The sequence below is a fragment of the Nannospalax galili genome, unplaced genomic scaffold (assembly GCF_000622305.1).
Source record: "Nannospalax galili isolate Female #2095 unplaced genomic scaffold, S.galili_v1.0 scaffold124, whole genome shotgun sequence".
Lineage (NCBI taxonomy): Eukaryota > Metazoa > Chordata > Mammalia > Rodentia > Spalacidae > Nannospalax > Nannospalax galili.
In genome coordinates this window covers 512865-530710 of record NW_008352485.1, presented here as the reverse complement: position 1 = coordinate 530710, position 17846 = coordinate 512865, and the positions used below count along the sequence as shown (strand labels likewise).

General features: G+C 39.5%; 1 protein-coding gene across 2 annotated transcripts in view; it reads left to right on the top strand.

Annotated features, from left to right (window-relative positions):
- Adamts17 (ADAM metallopeptidase with thrombospondin type 1 motif 17) overlaps positions 1-17846 on the top strand; it is a 396140-nt gene that overhangs the window by 278982 nt on the left and 99312 nt on the right. The window contains exons 16-17 of one of the 2 annotated variants that reach the window (XM_029554310.1): positions 2847-2915; positions 16276-16356. In XM_029554310.1, coding sequence (XP_029410170.1) covers positions 2847-2915; positions 16276-16356 — 150 coding nt within the window. The remainder of the gene's footprint in view (positions 1-2846; positions 2916-16275; positions 16357-17846) is intronic. The other variant, XM_008849526.2, reaches the window with a different exon arrangement.

Genomic DNA, 17846 nt, shown 5'->3' with positions numbered 1-17846 from the left:
ATTTGTAATGCAATTTACATTAAGATGTTCGCACATGCGTTTCTAATCTCTATATATCTGATTATTACTAGCCACAGTCGGTTACTTTCTGAGCTCCTTGGCATCTGAGCATGGATATAAAGTCATCAGGTAGATTTCAGTTGTAATGTTTTTTACATCTACTAATTATTAAGGACCAAATTTTTATGCTTCAAAGAATCATTTTTTTTCTTTTTTTATATATTTATACACCCACTTCCCAGGTAGCACCCTCCCATAGCCTCCCTCCCCCCACTAGAGCCCTTATACTCTGATATCCGTGCTACTATCTGCTGTGTTGTCAGCACCCCCAGCCATTCCCCACTACTTGCCCTTCTGTTTCTTTTTAGTGTTGATTTCTTTTTGTAAATGCAAGGATCGGGAGCCTTATTTAGGGCCATGGAGATGACCTAACAAGGAAAGACACTTGCCATGCAACATGAGTTCGATCCCATATGGTAAAAAGAGAGAACTGACTCTTGTCCTTTAACCTTCACATGCACATTATGGCAAGTATGTACACACACACACACGCACACACACACACACACACACACACACACACACACAAATAATGGGAAGAAGAAGGAGGAGGAAGAGGAACAGGAAGAGCAGGAGGAGAAGAGGAGGAGGCAGAAAGTTGTGCTAATCTTCAGTATTCAGAACTAAGTACATTTTGCTATTCTGCAGTTGATGAGGGGAGCACAGCCATGCCCTCCCCTGCCCCCTGGACAGTTCAGTAGAAAACTAAAGAAAATTCCACCACATCCTTTGAAATCCTCCCATGTGCAACAGCAGCTCGTTCATCAGACAGCCCAGGTTTGGGGCAAAAGAATTCACCCTTCTCTCTCTTCTTGAATTCTAATCTCTTTGGCCTTCAATTTTAGCCACAGTTTCCCTGTTTTCCCACCTTCCTCTCTGTCTACTGGGCTCCATCTGTATGTGCGATATGTAGTCTTCCCCCAAGGAGAATAGGCCTTTGTGGCTGTGGGAGTAGGTCTCCCATGGAAAGAAGGTCATTCAGAGAGCCTCCTTGGGGTGGCTATCTTACACAGACTCCCAGCTTAATGTTTCCTTCTGGCTGCTGAGGCTCAAACATCCCAGCAAACCTTGAGAGAAGATAGCCACATATTAGTGTCACTTACCTGTGGATAGCTTGTCAGTTTTGAGCAGCTGCCAAATGTCATACTTTCACTTTTTTAAAAACACAAAGCTGTTTTTCTTTAAATCTTCACCACTGGAGTCTGTGAACAGAGGACCTTATCAGTATGGATTCTATTTCTTGAAACCTGGGCAATGTTTTTTTGCACGTGAGTGAATCATTGGCTGCTTATCTCAAGTAGTGTAATTAAACACAAACCAGTAATCAGGATTTGATGTTCTGGAAGGAACAGGCACAGAAATACTGCCAAAAGGCCCTCTACACACCCATACCCCCAGGAAACATTTATTTGGAATGTATACATTTTAAATATCAGATATAAAGACATCAAAGTTAACTGTCACTACACTGGTCACAGTCGAATTGGAGTATCTTGCCAAGACCTGCATACATATCAGCCATAAAGGATTTAAAATTAACTGACAGCCAGTATAGGAAAAGGGCGCTTCTGGATAAAGGTGAAACCACATTTATATGAGACTCAGCACAGAAATCCTCTGAAGGCCCCAGGTCTTGTAGCATCTCAGTGACTCCAGCCAAGTGGATTCACTAATCCTGTCAGAGTAGATAGGAAGGATCTTTCATCTGCACCCAGCACGAAGGAATGAGGACGGGAGGAATGTCTTATCACCCACTAGGGTGAGCATCAAAGAGAAATGCCATACCAGAGAGATAAACCAACATTAAATGCAGGAGTTTTGCCAGGTCCTTTTTGAGTTCCTGACCCCAGCCTGAACTCCTCCAGGTTTGCTTACCCAAGCCCCTGAGCGAAGGATCCGGGGCAGATGTGCACAGTGAGTGTCAAAGCATTATATAAGCAAGAAGCCTGTGACAGGAGACCCCGGTGCCATACCTGGGGAAATGGCTTCCTAAGCAAAGGATGTTTGCTACCCCCCAATCTGTCACCTCATAGCTCTGAACAGATGAGGTCCTTAGATATTCATAGTAGAAGGTACCAAATCAGCATTGTGGTAGATGGGGCATGGTGGCACATGCCTTTAATCCCAGGACTCAGGAGGGTGAGGCAGGTGGATCTCTGTGAGCTCAAGGCCAGCCTGGTCTAAATGGTGAGTTCCAGTCCAGCTGGGAAAAAGACCAAAATAATAATAATAGTAATAATAATAATAATAATAATAATAATAAATGCTCAAGCCTTTGGTTGGACCAAAATAGCTAAGTTACTTGAATTTAATAAGTTTAAATTTCCTAGTAGGAGGCTTTCCCTTCATGTATTAAATTGTCATTTTAATGTTATCTTTATTCTGTCCTGCTCCCTTGGAATTGGGAAAGTGACTGGTTCCGATGGACATCGAGTGTGCAACTAGCCCAAAGTTCCCACTGGGAACCAATTGGGATGCCCAGTGGGCTCTGAATCCTTCTCTGTTTTGTTCTTCAGGAGACAAAACATTCCTTATAGAGGGGTTGGCTTGGTCTTTTTCTTTTGAATGTGGATAGCTCCACATCATGTGTTTCTTCAGTAAGTAGCATTCCAGCCCCTGCCATGTGCTGAGTTTTGTGCTCCATCTTTAGGTATGGGGAATGGGTGTTACAAAGCAAAATTCACAGTTGTATGATGACACTTAAGACTTAGTTGCACTGTGATTAAGAACAGTATCAGTTGCTAAATGTACACATAAACCAATTGCAACGTATTTCTTTTTCTTAGTCAAGAACAATCTTTGTACGAAGGTGTCCACGTGTGTGACGGCAAAGACGATTCCCAAGTGTTTCTCATGTAAGACGTTTAACTATTTCGTGTGGTCCTGTAGGTGACATGCTTGGTGCAGGGCTCTCATTTTACATGCCATGAGTGTTTTCTGAATAAAATAAATGAAAATGAGTCATAAATGAAGCCATGGGCAAACAACAGCCATCAACTGCTTGCATATAACATGTTCTAGACCAAGTGCCAAAGTGAAAAACTAGAATAAAATCAATAATATTAATAAAATAATCATGGAATTAAACTGAACAGAAACATACCTTAGTGTGGCACAATAGGTTTGCCAACCACATCTGGTACTTTAGCTGGAAATGCCAAGATTGAGAAGCTAGTATTGATTGGCGCCTCCCTCACAGGGTAGTTTCCATATCACAGGACTGGATTTCCCTGTTGGCAAAGGGCCTCTTCTTAACACTTTCCTGGTGGACATAAAGATAGTGGCCTTCATCTGACCCGTGTATATTGACCTCACATTCCAAGGGGTCAACTAAAGTATGGATAAGACTCACAGGCTTCTAGAGCAATGAGATATTTTCAATTATACTTACAAACAACCTTTAGCAACAAATATGTTAGTAACACAGATGGGCCCCAACTGACACAATTTTTCAGCTGCATGATATTGAGGAAGGAATATAATTTCAATAGAAACTGTAGTTTGAATTTTATTCTTTGTCCAGACTTGCAGTTTGCAGTCTAATCCTCTTCCATGATGCTAGGTAGGGAAAGCAAGTCACAGTTCCCACAAGATCACAATCAGAACAAGCTACAGTCTACACAGTGTCTATACTGAACTATGATCTTCAATAGGTTAAGTATAGTACATGCACTTTTGACTTTCAATGGCTTTTTCAGGATGTGACCCTATTGTGTGTTGAAAATCAACTGAATTCTAGTAAACAAGTTTTGTAAATAGAGAAAAATAGAAATCTGTACAAAATCCTTCTGAACACCTTATAATTTATTTAACAAAACAATATTTTTTTCTATATATTTGATAACATGGGGAAGAATCCTAGAACATAATCAGGCTTATACCTCTACCCCACCAGCTCAGTGGTTTTCTGCCAAAGATAGTTAACTCTGTTAAACCACAAAACTAGAAACCCAAATCATCTAGAAGAAAATCTGCTTGGGAATTAAGGTAAAAACAATTTCATAGGAAAAAAGTCTCATAGTCTGGTATTAATTGTTTGTTAGAGTCAAGAAAAACTTAAGGTCAACATTCCTAAGAAATTCTCTCTAACAGACTGTCACTTGAAACAAAAATGGCATGTGTCCTAGGACAATGGCAAAGTTTTGATGTTCCCCATGGCTTCTTTATGAAACCAAATTATTTCCCTCAAACCAGATTTCTCTTGCTTGATGGCTGGAACTGTAATGAAAACTTATTCCAAGATGAAGTCTTGCTCCCTAGCCTAAAATGTGAACCTATCTTCTGAATTCTTAGACTAATTCCTTCCTTGGAGTTATATTCACATATGACCACTGAGGTATCTGGCCTCTACATTATGGGATTTCTGGCCTAAGAGACACGATGCTTTGGGACTTGGTGATGGGACTCCTTCTCTTCCTGGTCACTCCTCTGTCACCTAGAGTAGGCTTTGAAGTCTGGGTCAGAGCTAACTAGAGGACAACAGCCAGTTTCTGTGGTTTAGGTACAGAGGCCTGACTTTCATTTCAAGGACTTTCTCTTTCATAGGTACCTTCTATATCAAGAACAGAGAAAGTGGTCATAGAAAGGAAGGGTAGCAAAGCCCACCACTTTCTGCCAGGAGAGGTCTGCTAAGGATGTACCTGGCTTGGTTGCACATCTGCCCTGAGCTTTCCACTGCTGTTCAGGATCTCTACCCCAGGAGAGGCTCAGGAAAAGACAGAAAGCAGATGCTCTTTCAATGCTGCAACTTGTGCCAAGGTTTGGTTTAAAAATAGCATGGTGACCATACCCGGCTGTAAGTGTACCTTGCTCTGGAATGTAGGAAATTAACTAATCAAAGACATAGGCAGCGCCACACACTGCCTCATTCTGCAGGCTGAGCATGCTAGCACCAAGCTGTTAGTCACAAAACAGAAAGGAGATGCCACCCTGCAGTGGCTTCCTCCAGAAAACAGCTCGACTCCACAGCAGATCTTGTTCCCAGTTGTGGTTTCTGGCTTAAATGGAAATGCGTCTGAAACATATTTTAATCAGTTTGACCCTGAACCATTTTTGTCTATATTTTTGACAGTTTACTATCACATGCACCTGGAATTCAATAATTCTTCAAATTCCCATTAAAAAAAACAGATTTCTCTAGGAAATTATCTGTGGAATGAAATTAGTGCTTTCTTAAAAGTGGTGTGGTTGGAGGAGTGGTTGGTTTTGTCTGTAGGTCAATTTTTTTTTTTTTAATAAGGAAGAATTTTTAGAGCAAACCAACTTTTAATGAAAACCCTTATCTTTACCTTATGGTGGTGACTAAGTGATACAGGGGTCATGTATAGCCTGTTTATCCAAGTCAGTGTGCCATTCCCAGTGCTGGTGAACTTGGAAGTTGCCTGCTTAGAAGACTTCATAGTGGGTTAAAGTTGTCCTATCTGGGGTTTGGGATGGATCAGGGCACAAAAAAATCCAGCAATTGCTGCCTTCGGGCTAGACTGTATTCACATGTGAAGGCTCTCTGACCATCAGGGATGATGGCTGATTGAACATGTGCTTGTTTCTTCATCTTCCCAAAATCACCTGAGAAAGGAATGCAAAGGAAATGTTTAAAAAGTATACGAAGGTATTGCACAGCTCTTGATTACCTCCAAGAGCTTGAAGGGTAAGGCCCTATTGCTGAATATAGGACTTGGAGAAATGAGCCTGGAACTGATCTAGAAGCCTCCTCCCTGAAGACTAGCTCTCATAGTTTTGGAAGATACTGTGCAAGCTGCTAAGAAATAAAATAAATCAATGGTCCAACTCCAGCTTTAAAGTCTAATAACAACAACAATGACCAGCACAGAAAGCTCTGTTGGTGCAGTGGTGGCACTTCTATCTAAGGGTTAATCAACAGCTACCTAATTGGACCTAAAGCCCACTCAACAGGATGGAACTCGTTTGTGGCACTGTAAACATAGCCAAATACACATGGCTGGAGAAGTCATAGATCCTAGAGAAAACCCTATATCTGTCGCATCCCTAGACAAACACAATTTCTTACCATATGCTGAATAGGGTTCCTAATATTTACAGACAGGTATAACTGTCACCACTCGTCAAAGAAGCTTCTTTTGCAACAGACAGTTCCACAACTAGTCACACACAGAGAATAAGTGTCCATGAGAGGCCCAACCCTAAGTGACGCATCTACAATGGAACCTTTATATACCTAAGGTTCGTGGAACATAATGGAACAAGGGGTGGAGAAAATAGTAATAAAGTGGCTCTCATCAGTGAAGCTTCCTCATGCAATAGCAGGTGATGAATATAATACAACTGGCCAGAGTGTAGAGAATAAGAAACTGCAGAGTGTATGTCCCTCGATAGGAATCCTGTATTAAACCTTACCCACCCAGGACTCAGGGACCATTTCGAAGAGGTGGCAAAAAGATTGTTAGAGTTAGGGCTGGTATACCTTACTCATATGAACTCATGGCAATGGTGACAACATGCAGAAGACCCATGCAAACTCAATCAGATAAAACCCAACATAGAACTGGAGAAATGGGTAGCAAGCCCCAACCTTAGCTGAGGAACTATTAGCAGCTGATTACTGCTGGGTGATGGAGAGTTGATCTTCTTTAGGGCCATGATGCTAGATAGGCTGAATAGGCTCCAGGGGATGAACTCAAACTGAGAGACACCTGGGTACACAAACTTGACTTGATAGGCCTTAACATATATGACAGAATGCATGAAATTCTATGGGCAGGCTATGGGGGGATGCAGATAGGGGAGGAGGTCTAAATATGATTAAGATGTATTATATGAAATCCAGAAAATTCAGTAGAAAATATACGTTGAAAAAAAGTATAAAAGAGAAAACAAAGGCATCCCAGATGGGCACTCATGTGGATGGCTCAGAACTGTACTTGGTTTTGTTTAACTAGACAAACAAACAAAACACTGTGCAAAAGCCCCACCAAACTCAGTGGCTTACTGTCACAGTGTATGCCTGTCTGTCCACCATGACATGACAGAAGACATACCATAGTCACTTGTGGACCTACACTAACAGAAGTCGATCACTTCACATGTCACATTCACCATGGTGGGAAAAAGGTAATCTGGCCAGATGCACACTGGAGCTGTGAGGCTTCTATGTGGAAATCACACATGCAGTTTTAACTTACGTGTTACTCTTCAAGTTGTTACATAGGATTAAAGGGGCTGAGAGATGTATTCCTATCACGTTTCCAGAGACAGCCCTGAAAGTATTTGGGAGCTCTCGCCATGACACGGTACCTATTACAAACCTCTCTGATTTTTAGCATTTGAGTTGTCAACATGGAACAATAGCTCCTTGTGTCCTTGTAATCAATAGTGGAAAGCCAGTTCTGCCATTCATCAAACCTTGCCCATCCTCACACTCAGCCCATCATTAGCCTCTTTCTGGAAAACCTGTCTGCATCACAAATTGGAAACCAAGATTAACAAAAGATGACCAAGGGACAAAGCAAGTCAAATAAAAGAAGTTCAGAATTTCTAATAACTATTTTCAAAACTACTTCTTTTTTCTTTATCAGAAAGATTTAACATAACTATTTTAGCTGTGGAACAAGATCAGGATTCCATAAGAAGGGACAACAAAAGTCTCAGAAATTGACAATATGACTGCTTAATTAAAACCAGACAATAAAATTCACCATAAATAAAGGAACAAAATGTCTAATCAGCTTTGTCAAAAATATATCCAGCATTTATTAATCTATTAAAAATACCTTTTTATGGTGCTGGAAATATAGCCAGTTGGCAGAGTGCTTGCCTCACCTGCACAAAATCCTGCCCAGCATAAATTTGACTGTAGTGGTACAAGCTTGTAATCTAGCACTCAGGAACTGCAAGCAGGAGAATCAGAAGTTCAAGGTAATCCATATCTATATAGTGAGTTTAAGACCAAGCTTGGCCACATGATCACCATCTCTAAAATTAAATAAATAGGGACTTTCAGAAAGATGGCTCAGCCCTGGCTGTTCTTGTAAAAGACCTGAGTTTGGTTTCCGGTACCCACATGGCAGCTAACAACTGTCCCTAACTCCAGTTCCAGGAGATCCGAAACCCTCTCCTGGACTTCATTGGCATTGCCCACATGTGGTACACTTCATAAATGCAGGCAAAACAATCATAAAATAAAAAAAAATTAATTAAATAAATTGCATGCCAATCAAATAAAAAAATAAGGCAAAATGGTAATGGGCTATGAATATAGCCATTTACTGAGTAGGAAAAGCAAATATTCAGTAAACACAGGTAAGCTGCTGAGCCCATTAGTAGTTGAGGAAATGCAAATTAAAACACCAAACACTGATATTCACCTGTAGGATAGAAAATACTAAGGAGTCATTTTAAGAAGCTAGAAGTCTATGAATGAACATATACTCTTGGACAGTGTCTGGTGGTTGGCTGTGTATTTACAAAACCATTGAAAACTACACGGACGTCAAACTCAGTGATTTTCCCAGGAGCTGACCTGGTATATATGCACACTGTATACATGCACAAGGAGATGTGGTCAAAGTTGGTCATGGTAGTATTGTTTCTTCTAATATCTTTATAAAGATATAATCCAATATGTCATTGACCCCGTCAGGGCGATCAATTCAGTGGGATTTCATACATGCACAGAGTTGTACAGCCATCATCATAGTCATCATGACCTTCAGCTGCCCTTCACATTTCCCTCCCACTCTCACCCTAAGGAACTACTGATCTAATTCTGTATTGACTTATTTTCCTATTCTGAACATTTCATGTAAGCAGAATCAGAGGTGGTGCTTTGTGGGACTTCTTTTGCTTAGCATATGACTTTCAAAATTCATCCATGTTGTAGCATGTATCAAGCATTTCATTCTTTCATTCTTTTTATTGCCAAATACTATTCCATTGTTTGGGTAGATACAAGCTTTTGTGTTCCAGTTACTGTGTGAATACATGTTTTCATTTCCTTTATACATAATATGTACCTTGGAGTAGAATTGGGTGACAGGATAATTCCATGTTTCACTTTTTTGAGAAACTGTGAAACTTTCACAAAGTGGCTGTGCCATCACTCATTCTGCCTAGCAGTGAATTCAGGATCAGTTTCAACATATCCTTTATATATATGGGTATTATATTTGCATATTTTCACCCTGCCCCATTCCCCCTTCACCTCCCCCCATGTCCTACTCACTCTCAATTTCTTGTCCTCTTTGCTTATTATTGTATATATATATACATACATTTATAAATATACACACGTATAAAATGCACTGAGTCCATTTAATGGTGCTTGTGTGTATGTGTGTTTAGGGCTAGCCACTCAGGATTAAGTAACCTGCCAGGTAGCTGGTCCCTGGAGGAAACTGATTCTCTCTTCTCCATCTTCTTACCAATACTTCTTACCCTGCCTTTATCTTGCAGTGATCATAGGCATATAAAGTGGTACCTCATCATTCTTTTCATTTGCATTTCCTTAATGTTTAATGATGCAGAGCATATTTTTATGAGCTTATTGGCCGTGACTATGTTGGTTTTCTGGGTTTTTTTGAGACCCACCTATTGAAATTTTTTGCCTATTTTTTATTATTTTATGTGTATGAGTGTATTGCCTATGTGTATGTAAGTGCACCTGTGTTGTGCAGTGTGCACGGAGGTCAGAAGAAGGCGTTGGATTCCCCCAGAACTGGAGTTATGGAGGTTGTTATTCACCATGTGGTGCTGGGAATCAAACCCGTATCCTCTGCAAGAGGAGTCAGTGCTCATAACCAACCACTGAGCCTCTCCAGCTCCCTCTTTTGCCTATTTTTAAGGTGAATTATTTTTTTTCTTGAAGTGTAAGGTTTAGTTATATATTCTGAATACAAATTTATAAGATAATGATTTGTAACTATTTTAACCCAATGAGCTTTCTTTTTTACTTTCTCCATGACAGAGGATAAGGTTTTAAACTTTGATAGAATTTAAATTTTGTTTTTCTTTTGTTGCTGTATTATTAAAGAAACCACTGCCTTGTCCCAGGGTACAAAGATTTACTTCTATGTTTTCTCTTAAGTGTTTTTTAGTTTTACCTCTTATATTTAGATCTAGGATCTATTTTTTGTTAGTTGAGTGTTGTGCTGCTGTTGTTTTAGTGTGGTCTGAAAGAGAAATCCGACTTCATTCTTTTACACATGGATATCCAATTATCTCAACATTATTTGCTGAACAGTCCATTCTTTCCCCTGCTGAATATTTTGGCACCTTTGCTTTAAATAATCAACAAATGATTTATTTCTGTACTCTCAGTCATATTCCATTGATAGAATTATATGTCCATGTTCCAGTACCACACTGTCTTGATTAGTGTAGTTAGCTAAAATGCTTTGAAATCAGGAAGTGTGTGTTCTCCAACTTAATTTGAAATACTGTTTTGACTATTCTGGGGCCCTTGCATTTCCATATGAATTTGAAGATCCATTTGTCATGTTTGACAGAAACAAGTTAGAATTTTTATAGGGATTGTATTAAGGCTATAGATCAATGGTATCTTTCCATTATTAAATATTTTGGGGCTGTGGATACAGCAATGATAGAGTGCATGTACAAGGCCCAAGGTCACCTCAATCCCTAGAACCCCCTTCCCCCAAAAAGCTTCTGATCCATGAACATAAAATAACTTTTTATTTATATATAACAAAACTAGTAGCCTTCCTATATACCAAAGACAAACAGATTGAGGAAGAAATCAGGGAAGCACTCCATTCACAATAGCCTCAGAAAGATATCTTGGAATAAACCTAACTGAGGCAGTAAAAGACCTTGTATTAAAACCTTAAAACACTGAAGAAATAAATTGGAGAATATACCAGAAGATGGAGAGATCTCCCATGCTGAAAGTCTGGTAAGATCAATATTGTGAAAATAGCCATCCTACCAAAAGCAATCTTACAGATTCAGTACAATCCCATCAAAATTCCATTTGCAATTATTCACAGAAATTGAAAAAACAATCTTAAATTTCATTTGGAAGCACAAAAGTTCCTGGATAATCATAAACAATACAAACATTGCCAGAGATAACATTCTTGATTTCAAGTTGTAATACAGAGCCATATTGGTAAACATAGCATGGTACAGGCACAAAACAGTTACATTACCTATGAAATACATTCAAGGACCCATATTTAAATCCATGCACCTACAGCCACCTAATTTTTGATGAAAAAAAAATGCCAGAAACATACATTGGAGAAAATGACAGGATCTTTAATAAATGGTGCTGAGAAAACGGGTTATCTCTTTGCAGAATGAAACTTGATCCTTCCCTCTCATCCTTTACGTAAACCAAATCAAATGGATCAAAGATCTCAATGTTAGATCTGAAACTTCTAGAAAAAAGAGTATGGATTACACTTTAGGATATAAACTCATATTAGGACTTTCTGAATAGGACCCTAGGTGTCCAGGAAATAAGACCAGCAATCAACAAGTGGGGCTTACTGAAATTAAAAAGCCACTATGGAAATCAGTGTAGAGGTTCCTCAAAAAGCTAGAAATGATCTATCATATAATCCAACAACCCCAATCCTAGGCATATGCCCAAGAACTCTTCTTTCCTATTGCAGAGACTTGTGTTCACCTCACAATAGCTAGATCTTCTTAATAGCTCTCAACAGTATTACAGGCTTCAGTGTATAGATCTTACAGATCCTTTCTTAAATGTCATCTGCAATATTTTATTGTTTGGGATGGTAAATTATTTTCTGTTTTTTCATAATGCAGTTGATTTTTATGTGCTAATTTTGTGTTTTTGCATCTTCTGAATGTCTTCTAATAGTTCCTTAATTTTATCCCTTAGGATTTTCTATGTATAAGATGTTAGCATGTGCAGATAGAGATCATTTTACTTTTTTATTTCTACCTGTATGTATTTTATTTGTTTTTCTTAACTGTTCTAAACAGAATTTCCAATACAGTGTTAAATAGAAAAGGCAAGCAAGCTATGTTTTTTTTTTAATTCTTGATCTTAAGGGAAAAATCATTCAACATTTCATAAGCAGTTATGTTGTTAGCTGAATGTTTTCCATATATACCCCTTTATCACCCCAAGGATTCTCTCCTTCTGTTCCTAATTGAATTTTTCAAATGTTTTCTCTGTGTTTATTGAGGGAATCATGTAGTTTGGGTCTCTTACTAATAGGGCTGACTATCTTGCATTCTTGGGATCATATTAGAACATAGCATATGATATTCTTTGCCTGCTGCTCAATTAAGTTTGTAGATACTTTATTGAGAGATTTTATTCATAATCATGATGTAACATTGTTCCTAACAGTAAATATTTTATAGTAATATAAATGTCTATCAACAAGGCAATAGTTTAAACTACTTAGCAATTTAAGAAAAACATGAAGTAGTACTATATGTAATAATTCACATGATCTGCAAAGACATCATATTTTAAAACAACAAATGTAATATAATACAATGTTAAGCTATAGTGCTATTGACAACTTTTATATAAAATATGGACAAATGCGAGATCGAGACCAGCCTGGCCTACATAGCAGCTCCAGGACAGCTGGTGCTACTTGGAGACCCTGTATCAAAAAAAAAACCCTAACTATATAACTAAATAAATATACAACATATTTTTATTTCTGTAGATATATTTTTATCATTTTTTAATTTTATGTGTATGAATGTTTTGCCTGCGTGTATATAAGTGTACCCATGTCACACAATGCCTGAGGAGGTCAGAAGAGGGTATCAAATTCCCTGGAACTGGAGTTACAGATGGTTGTTAGACACCATGTGAGTTCTGGGATTTGAACCTGGGTCCTCTGCAAGAGCAGTCTCTTAACTTCTGACCCATCTCAACAGACCCTATAGATGTATTTAGACATTAAGGTATATGAGTGAATATATCAAATTGATAGATTTCTTTCCAGAAAGAGCGATAATTAGGATAAAATGAACTTAAGATTTGTCTATATTCATAAAATTTTTATATTGAGAAAATAATCTCATGTATTTTATGTAAACTTAAAAGATATAAATTGTTTTAAAGTAAAAGTTCATTCACTGAAACACATAAACCCATGTTCCAAGCCAGAGCAAAGCCCTGTTCCCTATCCTACTACCCTGTCCCTCCAGATCTCACAAACCTGTTAACCACAAGTAGATGGTACAGTTAGAACTTGTCTCACTTAACACATAGTTTTTAAAGAGAATCAGCACAAGTGCTATATAATTGTGATGGTTAAGCTTCATTGTCAACATGTTTGGATTAAGAAATGCTTAGGACAGGCATGGTGGTGCACACACCTTTAATCCCAGCACTCAGGAGGCAGAGGCAGGCAGATATCTATGAGATCAAGACCAGCCTGACCTACATAACAGTTCCAGACCTACTAAGGTTACTAGGAGACTCTGCATTAAAAAAAAAAAAACTAACTATATAACTAAATAAATAAACAAGTGCTTTGGAGTAAAACACACTTCAGAGTGATTGTGAGGGCTTTTTCCCAATAACTAGATTGTACCTTCATGGATTCATAATATGATGGCATGAATTGGAGGTGGTGAAAAGCAGGAAGAGAGGCCTAGGTAAAAGAGTGTCCTTGGAGCACCTTGCCCTGTCCCCTATGATAGATTATGCACAATACATGTTATTTATGAAATATTTCATTTTAGTTGCATAATTTCATGTAAATAACCTCACATTATACTGAAGTGCAAAATAGTAGAACTATTCCTGTTGCAATCAGTAACAAAATAAGGACAATATTTAGTATTCATAGGACTCTGTCCCATTCACATATTTCCTATGAGACTGTGATGTATCACTTGTGAAGGTGAGAAGTTCTTTTTAATCCTACAGTATGAATAGCTTCCATCTTGAAGAGGTAATAAGTGACTCTATTGCTTCTGGGCCTCAACTGAAATCATGGTACCATTTTATCCCAAACAATAGAAGACCTCAGAGCACTTGAACCATAATCACCCCCACCATGGTTTGGGTTCTCTGTGGGTCATTATCTTGTAAAATGACATTCTTGTTGCTTCACATACATGATGCTTGCTTAGTTTTACATGTAGCATGTGGCTGTATTGTAAATTGTCTCCTATACCTTGAAAGCATGTATAGGGGACTGGAGAGATGGCTCAGCATCTGCTCTTACAGATGGTTCAGTTTGGGTTCCTAGCACCCACCTAGTGGCTAACAACTGTCTGTAACTCCAATTCTAGAGAATCTGATGTGGTCTCTTGTCCTCTGTAGGCATTGCACAACACAGGTAACTTACATAGACAAAACACTCATACACATAAGAAAAAAAAAATTTTTTTTGGTCTTTTTGAGACAGGGTCTTCCTATAGCCCCAGCTGTCCTAGAACTCACTATGTAGACCAGGCTGGCCTTGAGCCCCAGAGATCTGCCTGCCTCTGCCTCCAGAGTACTGGGATTAAAGGCATGTGCCACCACACCCGGCCCCCCAATTTTTTTTTAAAGCATGTATAGCATCAGGTTGACATAAAAGAATATGTGTATGTTTAAATGCACTAAGACATACTTGTCTGATAAAAATAGCGAAATCTGATAAAATAGTAAAATATTTCTTCAGAGTGATTTTCTTGGTGCAATGTAGTATAGGTTGATTTTGGTTTTCTACCTTAGATTGTTTCAATTGTTGTGTGTTATCTTTATGTTGCAAATAAAGACATTTGTATTGTGAGAAAATTAAATACGTAAATAAGCTCCTCAAAATAGGTATTTGTAGAATCTCCTTGTAGTCAGACCTAGAAAGCTCTAAATGTGTTTTAAGTGTAAATTCCTCTGCTGTTTATGATGATCACATTTGGGAAGGACATCCTCACAGAGGCTGATGCAACCACCTAGTACCCCTGTATCAAACCCAAACAAAAATGTAAATGCTTACCAGCCTGTATTTCAGAATCCCAAAGCCACATTGGGCCTACTTACTGACAAAGTTGCCCAATTAACCAGGCACTTGATGTAGCAACCTCCAGTCGTCTCTACCCTGAATGGTCACTAACCACCTGTTTTCCAACACTGTGAGCATGCACAACTCCCACTCTACATGTAAATAATCAAGGAAGTGAGCAAAAGTATATCCAATGAGACTGGCAGAAATGGCCAAGACAGCAGGAGCAGGAGGCAGTGCCAGGCATGTGAAGGGAATGGCTTTGCTGTAGAACATGTCTGTTTTCTTCCACTATCATCCTGTAGACATTCAGAGGAAAGTCAAATTACATAAAAGCATGAGGGAACCTCCAACAGACAAGTGAGACCAGGGCACTCTTCACCATGTACCATGTGGAATTCTAGGCTGTATTCGTTTACTGGAACGGCTGTAACAGTGTGCCACAAAGTAGGTGGCATAGCCAATAGAAACTTAGTTTCTTGGGTTGGAGAGATGACTCAGCAGTTAAGAGCACTGTCTGCTCTTGCAGAGGACCTGGGTTCAGTTCCCAGTACCCACATGGTGACTAACAACCATCCATAACTCCAGTTCCAGGGGATCTGACACCCTCTTCTGACCTCCTCAGGCATTACACAACATGGGTGCACTTACATACATGCAGGCAATACACTCACACATAAAATTTTAAAAATTTTTAAATGTGTTTGGGGCTGGCAAGATGGCTCAGTGGGTAAAGATGCTTGTCAAGCCTGTTAACCTGAGTTTGATCCCTGGAACCCATATGGGATCTCATAAGTTTTCCCCTGGCATCCACAAATGTGCTTTGGCATGGGCATATTTCCCTAGATATATACACACACATACACATACAGACATACAGACAGACATAAATGTAATTTTTATAAAAAGGTTTCTTTTTGTCAGATAAAGACTTGTCTGCTTCCAATATGACTTCATCTTAGCTAAATGCATCTGACGTGGTCCTGTTTCCAAATGAGGTCAGATTCTCAGATACTAGGGTTTTCAAAATATAAGTTTAAGGGAGGAGGTTGCAATTCAACGTAGAGCACATATGAATGGCACTCTCTAGAAACTGGGTGGCCAGGAGATTGTGGTCATAGAAGAAAGAACTCTACCTACATTGATTCTCCTGATTCCTCAAGCTATGCTAACCTGCAGCCTCTGAACCCACCATAGGGGGTGTGTTAGGTGGAGGCAGTGCTGAGTGGGCCACTGATTCAGGACAGAAGTGTGGTCAGCTGTATGTCATTTGTCACTGCAGGTTATATCGAAGCTGCTGTCATTCCTGTGGGAGCTCGGAGGATCCGTGTGGTAGAAGACAAACCTGCACACAGTTTTCTGGGTAAAACAAAACTCACTTCATTCACCGTTGTTGTTCTGAGAATTGATTTCGATGATTAGAGGACAGTCGATTTTGTTCAACATTCTTCTCTCATGTCAGCTTGATTTTACACCTGTACGTCAACCACAATGACATTAAGCACTCAAAGTGGACTAAAGAGTTGTATTTGGCAGTGAGCCCCAAGGCAAGTTTGGGGCTAAGGTAGACTCAGTTAGAATTGTCAGCTTTGGACTGAAAGGAATATAGCAAAAGAGGAAAGGAAGCCGTGAGGTACTGAGGAGATACATTTCCTGAAATGAGTCCTGAAGAGCCCAGTGCAGTTAGTCCAGGCAGCATGGGCCTACCACCTGTCATCCTTCGGGATGCTGCCACTGGCTCTGGGGGTGGCTCTTGTTGAGTAAAAAGCAATGGCCTAAGCTGAATGAAAAATCATAATAGTACTGATTCTTCAGCTAAGCTAATTGATAGAAACTGACCCCACTGATTTCAAGCATACCCATATGCCTCTATAGAATTGGATTCCATCCTGCCTGATTACCTTCTGTAGAGGGACTGATTCAATGAAACTCCTTCCTAGTCAGAGGAGACCTTCTGAGTGATCTTTTCCTCACCATCAACCCAACAGCAAAGGTCAGCCTGGTCCTTTAGGACCGAACAGTCAGAGCACGACACTGAACACATGAGTGTGCTTTACAAAGGGTTTCTGATCCAGGCTCCCCTTTCCTAAGCTCCCTTCATATTATAATCTCCCAGCCTGTGTTATAAGGTGCTGTTTGAGGATGGGAGGCAGAAAAAGTGAAGAATAATTTCTCAGTATTTTGGCTAAGTTGAAATTGCCCATGAAACCTTTATATTTGAATTTTTATCACTGATAGAAAAACAGTTGCGTTTTTGTTCACATTCCTACCTTGGTACAAAAGTATTCACACCTTCATTTAAAATGGTCACAACTTGAGTAACTCTAAAGGCACAAAAGGAAAATCTAATAGGCCGGTGTTAACCAAGACCACAGTTCTATTACAGAGCCTTAGATAACAATGTTACCCTTATTACAAAGTAATAAACACTTCAGGATATGCTGGGCACATTTGCCTTAGGACCAGGCAGGAGGTGGGCCAAAACCTTGTACTAGGTCTAATCTCCCTGGGGTCCCAGCTGCCCTGAAGTTCTCCTCCACAGCTTTATCACCTACTGTCCCCCTTGTCTTCTTGTGATCACTCAGGTTAACATTGCCATAGTTTTCCCACCTCTCTGACATGGGCACTGTTCCATCTGTTCCCACTCCAAAGAGAACAACACAAACGCTATCTAAAACAGGGCCTTGTGCTGCTTTGGGAAACTATTTTCAGACTGATGGCCTTTTACTAAGTTCTCAAAGATACTGCCCCCTCTCTTTTCTGTTCACCTAAGGAAACTGGATCATCATCACCAGAGCTGACCCAATAACTTAGTGTCACACCCAAAATTTACCTTTTTCTCCAGCTGGTGCA